Source organism: Zingiber officinale, chromosome 5B (assembly GCF_018446385.1).
Source record: "Zingiber officinale cultivar Zhangliang chromosome 5B, Zo_v1.1, whole genome shotgun sequence".
NCBI lineage: Eukaryota > Viridiplantae > Streptophyta > Magnoliopsida > Zingiberales > Zingiberaceae > Zingiber > Zingiber officinale.
Window position 1 is genome coordinate 64,340,037 of NC_055995.1, and position 7,589 is coordinate 64,347,625.

Here is a 7,589-nt window from a genome sequence, read left to right on the forward strand (position 1 = left end):
TTAAATGCCCCCTCAATTGATTGCTATGGAGTATCACTGTAGCAATCTATCCCTAAACTCGGAAAAGGGGGTTTAATGATATTTGTTACATATAATTTTGAATAATCAATGGATGCTACTGTTATTGCAATCAATCCATTGATGTTCTTATTGTTGCTACGAATAAAACACATCCGCTGATTGAATGTAACCGAACCTGTATTGGGGGTGGTGTATCTAGTTGAGTGTGTGTTTTGATAAACTAGAATGCTTCTAATAAGTATTGTTTATCCGTCAAAGACCAATTATTACTATTAATTCCATAAGTTTATACACAAAATTCTCAAGATATAACGAATTATGAATTGTAGCGATGACTGCCCTTCCTGCAATCAGTAGGCTTCCAAGCCGAAGAGAATTCCGGCGTGCTTCTTGCCGTCGTCCTCCATGAAGAAGAGTTCCTTCATCCGCCTGAACGCCTGCCAAGTTAGCAAACTGTCGGACCCCGCCTGGTGGCATCGGCCAACCGCCCGGTCCACCTGGAGCGTGGTCGCCACCCGTTCCAGCCCTCCGTACAAGCTGCCGCAGAATCTCATCATGTGCTTCATGTCGAACACCCTGTCCCCGAAGAAGACCCCGACCAGCCCCATGAACTCCTGCAGGCTCCTCGGCAGCTTGCCCCGCGTGAGGATCTTGATCAGGTAGCCGAAGTCGTAGGCGCTGTGGAAGGTCACCCAGGCCACGGCCGAGTCGTTGCACACCAAGCCGGAGGACATGAGAAGCTCGGCGAAGCGGCGGGAGTCGATACCCCTCGCCCGGTTCTTCTCGAAGTCGATCCCGTTCGCCTCGAGGAGCTCGATGGACTCCGGGGCGTGGAGGTCGCGGCGGGGGTCGAAGTCGCGGAAGTTGAACTCCCAGAGGTAGCGGATCGCTCCGCCGCCGCTTCCGAGGTCCGGGAGGTTGCCGGCGGAGTCGGAGAGCGTCAGGCCGACCTGGATCAGGTGGAGGGCGTCGACGTTGGCCTTGAGGACGGCGTAACGCTCGCTGGCTGTTAGCGCCGCTGGGTGCTTGCGGGGACGGTGAATCACGCCGGGGAATTCAGTGTCCATGGAGGCGAAGGGGAAGCGCTCCACGGCTTCGCGGATGAGATCAAATTCGGCTTCGAGGTTGTCCGACCAGACGGAGCGGATCTGGAGCTGGACTGGTTCGCCGCCGGAGACCGACTTGTGCGATTCTACCGAAGGCATCTTCGATCTTCGAGATTGGTTTCGGTGATCAGCGGGAGGAAGGATGTCGTATTTATAGGGAGACGAAAGCAAGGCGAAGGGTGGTTCAGAGAAGGACGGACGGCGGCTGCCGAATCTAAGATCACATCCTGGCCATTGATTAGTGGACTCCTCTCGGCGAAACCGTCGCTCAGTCAAGTATGCACTGCGACCAGGCGGCGAATAAGAGCCTTTGGTGAGGATTGGATGTACGTTTTAGAACAGGAACTAGAAGAGAATATGGCATATGTGATGAGATTCTTGACCCGCCTCATATATATGTTGTGACACATCAGGATTTTCTTCCTCTGTGTTTGGATGAAACAGCCGAGCGCAGCAGCAAGGAGTGCATGAGCGTGGAAAGCGTGTTCAGATAAGTGAGTGGGCGACTAATTTTCGATTTGATCCCTCAAATTTTCATAAAGGACGATATTCACATTTGACTAAAAAAGAATAATATCAGCGTTGAAACTTAGCATAATAATGTGACAACACTTCGCTGAAATATTGAAATGGGGAAAAAGATAATTAAAAGGATTATAATGAAATTTTGCATTTCACTAAATGCGTTAAGATGATGAGGCGTGGAAACGACAAGCAATAGCAATAGTGACCGGGCTTGTCCGTTCGTCATCTCCATAGTTTATTTTAGATTAACAAGATTAAAATGAATCACGCCACGTTAACTAAGCTATAGATTGATCGTGAGTTGACCGGATTTATAATGACGACCAAGTCTTGGTGATCCAGTCCACAATGGCTTGCCACTTAATTAATAATAGTTGACCGTAACATTTACTCTCACGCTTCCTCTCACCATCCTTCTGGAAAGTCAAGTCCTCCTCCGTGAGTCGGACAATTAAGTCAACGTCACATACACAGGTCAATCGGTAACGGAAGCTCAATGTTCGGCGTCTTACTCGTAAATCTGTGTCTCTGTGACCGTGCACAGAGCGGGACAAGACGTCGTTGGGATCGGAAAATATAGAGAAATTTTATATATGGTATATATATGGATTATATTAAAACTTATATATTAAAAATTCCAGTGCGATACGCGATTTAGAATCACCCTTTCCACAACTCCGGATCTATTTTGTCGCAGCATTGTACTAGTAAAACCTCCGATCTTTAGTGACTATGTAAAATATCGAAAATGGTGAATAATGATAACGGAATTTTTAAAAAATTTTAGAAATTTTCTGGAAATTTTTCTAAAATCGTATGGACGAGTTTACGGGGATTAAACTGAGTGCGGGGAAAATCTGTTTAGGTTATCCATTTAATGAGAAAAATTTTATTTATTTATTTATTTTCTTTTCTTGTTACTGTGCCCTCACCCCTTCCTCTTCGACGCTGCGTGCCCGAGTCTTCTTCCCCGCCGACGCTGTGCCCTAATCGCAAGCAGCGGTTTCTTCTCCCCTCTTCTCGTCTTCTTCCTCACTGAGCCCTTCTTCCGATCTCACTGTCTCCTCCGCCCGAAGCTAGGCCGCCGGTGACGAGAGCCACCCTTTCCTCTCTTCTGATCCGCGCACCGATCACCGGCCACTGGAATCCAGCGCTGTCGCCTGTGCCCTAGCACATCGCCCACCGCTGTTCCCTAGATCTGAGCCGTACCGTTGACACCCTCTTCCTCTCTTCTCCTTTCTTGTCCAAGCGTCGGCGACGCGCAAACCGCTCACCACCGGCCGCCTCCTTTGTGCTAGCCGCTATGAGTCACTCGACCTCTCCCTCTCCTGGTCACGGTCAACAAGAGCTCGCCAGAAGGAAGGATCAGCACCACCATTGCGTCTCTGCCCTAGCGAAGGTAGCCGATCCTTTCCTTTGCCCTAGATTTCCTCTTATTGCCGGATCCGAACCCTAGCTCCGCTAGGTTTGGTTGTGGTCAGCCTACCAGACAGGTAATTCTTCCTACTATAACCTGATATGGAATACTTCTGTTGATTCTTTCTTAGCGAATTCAACAGTAGCTTGTGGTGTCTGCAACCAACGATCTCCAGCAGCGGCTACTCCCTTCGGCGGCACTATCCCTAGGTGTGGATCAATAACCGCTGTGAATTGAGGTAAGGTATAGGGTTTTGATCATGTTGTCGATGATTGATAGATAGGTTAATAACTAACGTTAACCTAGGTACATGTGTTGAATTAGGGCTAAATTGGGTAAGATGTTATGATTGATTATGCTTATTGCAAGTCCTAATTCGACTGGATTAGTTAGAATCGATTAAGGAGTTAGATGATCAAATTAGGGTTTATAATTGGATCTGGATTTATGTTAGCTTCTCGAGGATTTGATTTAGCTAATTTATTTATATGTAATTAGCTAAATCTGAATACCATGTATTACAGGACTCTGATTCGAGACGAGCGTTTTGACGTTGGATTTGACTGGATTGGACCTGCTATTGGAGGTGGGTACCTTGACTTATCTTTGATAATGTCATGTTGATATGTTTAGTAGGTTATAATATTTAGTAATGATTATGTTCGTCTTTGCTTTGGTTGGTCACTACCCGATACCTGTTACATGCTTGTTTCGTTTACTTATTATGCACTTCATGATAGTACCTACCTGATTATACATGCTTATTGGAGTAGTGACACAACCATGTGTTTATTATATTCAGGATCTAGGTTTTTATACCTTATATGGTCTGTGTACCTTTGATTTGGTTCATTGTCCTATAGTACACATTTGATATATATATGGATATTGCTATGTTGTTCAGGATATTGTCATGCTTAGTGTCATGCATCATTCGCATGATTGCATGCTGCGCGATAGTCTACTCCATTATTGTTGAGCACATCGCCAGTTTCATCTCTGTCGGTGCTCCGTTGGTTCGCTCATGGGTAACATGATGTAGTGTGGTAGCACGTCAGTTTGCTCGATGGTGCTCTGCTCGGATGCTCATGGGTAGTGTACTGCAGCGTGGTAGCACGCCGGGATCCCTCCCCGTCATCGTGTACCGGAAGATGAGAGCATTGATCTCCCCCACTTATAATTTGGGGTAGGAGGATATGTGTACTCCGACAGCATCTCGTCCACTCGGTCACTCATCAGGAGTAGTGATATCAGAGTGCACGGTTGTCACAGCCCTACCCACTCGGTCTCACCATCGTGTGTGAGATGGATGACTAGCGTCAAGGGTGATCAGGACCCATCATTGGCATCATATGCATTGATGCATTTACTGATTGTGTTTGTTGCACTTATATGCTGCATTTGGATGGATGCATTTGTTTGACATGCATACAGGATTTATGATACTCTCGGTCTGACGACCTGATTATTCTGATAGGAGGCCCTGGTGAGTACAGTTCCCTTGAGCCCTTTTCTATTGTGCATTTTCCAGCTTTTGTACAGGAAACTGTACCCCATAATTATTACTATTTGTTATAGTTTACTATACATGTCAACTAGGTATCTGCTGAGTTGTTGAACTCACCTCCGTGGACACTATTTTTTTCAGGTACCAGGTTGTTTATGGAGTCGCTTGGAGTATCCTGCCTGCCGGTTCCCACATCACATCAGAAGACCTGTCTCCGCTTTGTGAAATACCTCTATCTGAGATAATGTTCATTCCAATTGTATTGAAGACAACATGAAAATATCATAGTCAACTACCCCTTCTGATTGTGCAACTTCAACTGTATGTGGAATGGTGATTATTTCACTATCAGTTGCATCAGTAGTTACCATATTATGATCATCAATATTCTCCTCAAATGATATTTCCCTAACTTTATAACTCCCACCATCCTTGATAAATTTAGCATTAACCATCTCTAAAAAGGATATACTCAAAGGGTTGTAACCTCTTGAATTTTTAGAGTACCCTATAAAATGACAGCTAACCATTCTGGAGTCCAATTTCCTTTTGTTAGGTCTAGCCTTAGCTGGACAACTCTAGACATGTATATGTCTAAGACTATGTGCTCTACCTATCAACAACTCGTATGTGGTTTTTATTATCACCTTATTAGGAACTCTATTGAATAAGTAAATCACAGTCTTCAGTGCTTCACCCCACAAAGACTCTAGTAGAGAAGAAAATACAATCATACTTCTCACCATATCTTTTAGGGTCTGATTTCATTGCTCGACTGCACCATTCTACTGAGGAGTCCTAGGCATGTTATATTGCACCACAATTTTACACTTTGTAAGGTAATCCACAAATGGCCTAGGATGTTGTTCACCTTATCTGTTAAATCTATCATAGTATTCACCACCACGATATGATCTTACGACCTTAATCTTCTTACCAAGTTGATTTTTCAACTTCAGCTTTGAAAATTTTCAACATATCCAAAGATTGCAACTTTTCATGAATAAGGTACAAGTATTTATATCAAGAATAGTCGTCTATAAAGTTTATAAAATATGGTTGACCATTCCAAGAAGACTTAGGGAATAGTCCACATATATCTGTATGTATAAACTCTAAGATGTTATTACTCCACCCTGAACCTTTAGTACTCTTGTTAGTCATTTTCCCTTTGATACACTCAATGTAGATTCTAAAATTTGACATATCAAGGGAATCTAGAATTTCTAGTGACATTAACCTCTTTAGGCGTTATTTAGATATGTATTCTAAATGTCTATGCCACAACATGGATGAATTCTCATTTGTCACACTATGCTTCACACCTACACTATCCATCATAATATTATCTATATGAGTTTTAGTGTACAATTTGTATAGTTTGTTAATCAAGGGGCCAATCCCACACAAGATAGAATTTCAAAAAATATTGAACTTTTCGTTTCTAAATGAATAAGTGTATCTAGATTTGTCCAAACATGAAATAGAAATTAAGTTTCATCTAAATGACATCACTACAAATGTATTTTTTAAATTCAAAGTGCTCTCTAAACAAACTCTAAAGATACTCATTGTCTCTACTTTTGACTTCTTGTTAGTTCCCATATAGATGAATCATTCAGTATTAACTAGCATTTGACTCCTGAGGCAATCATACATAGTTACACTTATGTGAGTAGTTGCATCAATATCTATCTACCAAGTATTATTAGATACAGTAGCTAAGTTAACTTCTGAACTAACAAAGTTCAAAAGTTTACCTTATTTGACACACCAGTTGACATATGTGGGGCATGTTGGATCAAATCGCTAGAGGGAAGTGAATAGCGCTTGTGGCTTTTTCACGTTTTTAAAAATACGAGTAAAGAGAAAATGCAGCGAAAAGAAAGAAAGAGACAAAGAAGAGAAACAATGCTAACAAATTATTTTTACTTGGTTCGAAACATATAACAACTCTTACTCCAAGGCCCACGATAATCAATCGCTTTTGTTGGGCAATCCACTAATATATCCAAATAATTATAAGTGAGGAATGACAATGAATGAAAAACTATAACTGAAATTATACCGATAACAATAGATTTGAATATTTGAGCTTTCGGTCGTCGAAGTAGCATTACAGCATTATAAAGTCATTTTCGGAGCAACGTGTAAGAGAGAAAATAATTAGAATTGATGTCCTTGAGGTGCTAGTCGAGCCCTCCTTTTATAGCCCTGTCCAAGTGCTTGGAACGATCGCAAGCACCCCCACGAGGTTGATGCGGTGTGCTCTCATCAAAACTTTATCCGATGAACTTTATCCATCTCTAGGCACCTAGACCTGTCCGGGCGCCTGAATTGTGACATATGATGGCTAATCAGTGTGTATGTTGGTCAATCAGCATGTGCCACCTCAGTGCCTACTAGTTGCCAGCTTGATTCCTTCCCAGGCGCCTAGACCCAGTCCAGGTGCCTGGACCGCCTTTTTCCAGCCACCTTCCAACTTCATTATAATGCATCACAGAGTTAGAAAAAGAAAAACATAATATAATTTGGACAATCTCAGGACTGTCTAGTTCTGACTTTAGATTTTTCGTAAAACCCTAGGTAAAACCAACACCTACTGTTCTCACTACAGGGAATGTGTCCTCACCTACTCCTCTCGGGAGAGTGTACCTGATGCCAAATTGATCCTCCAAACTATTTGGGCTTTTACTCAACATCCGAAACTTCAGAACTTTTTGCTGGACATTCGATCCCTGACCCGCCTAGTCTTCCACTTGGAGTTGGCTACCTCTAGGACTTTCACCTACTATCCTAGACTCGTAGGATTTTTCACCTGAAGTCCTCGACCTACTAAGACTTTCCACCCAATCCCTCAGACCAAGACTTCCTTGCCTAACCACAACTAGGATTTTCCACCTGTCTAATATTCACTAGGACTTTACCTTGCCTAAGCTCCCTTAAGACTTTCTTACACACTCAGTCAAGCATATTAGAACCACAATAATACTTGACTTTGAACCTTATGCCA

The 7,589-nt window shown here is 43.0% G+C and overlaps 1 protein-coding gene across 1 annotated transcript; it reads right to left on the minus strand.

The window, feature by feature from the left end:
- Window positions 1-247: 247 nt before the first annotated feature.
- On the minus strand, window positions 248-1,266 carry LOC121984459 (probable CCR4-associated factor 1 homolog 11). Its single transcript, XM_042537391.1, has one exon. It carries the CDS (start codon window positions 1,224-1,226, stop codon window positions 372-374), a length of 855 nt encoding a protein of 284 aa, XP_042393325.1. The 5' UTR covers window positions 1,227-1,266; the 3' UTR covers window positions 248-371.
- Window positions 1,267-7,589: the final 6,323 nt, after the last annotated feature.

Bases quoted from the DNA above. Each gene is read 5' to 3' on its own strand.
- LOC121984459 (XM_042537391.1), bottom strand. From the start codon at position 1,226: ATGCCTTCGGTAGAATCGCACAAGTCGGTCTCCGGCGGCGAACCAGTC.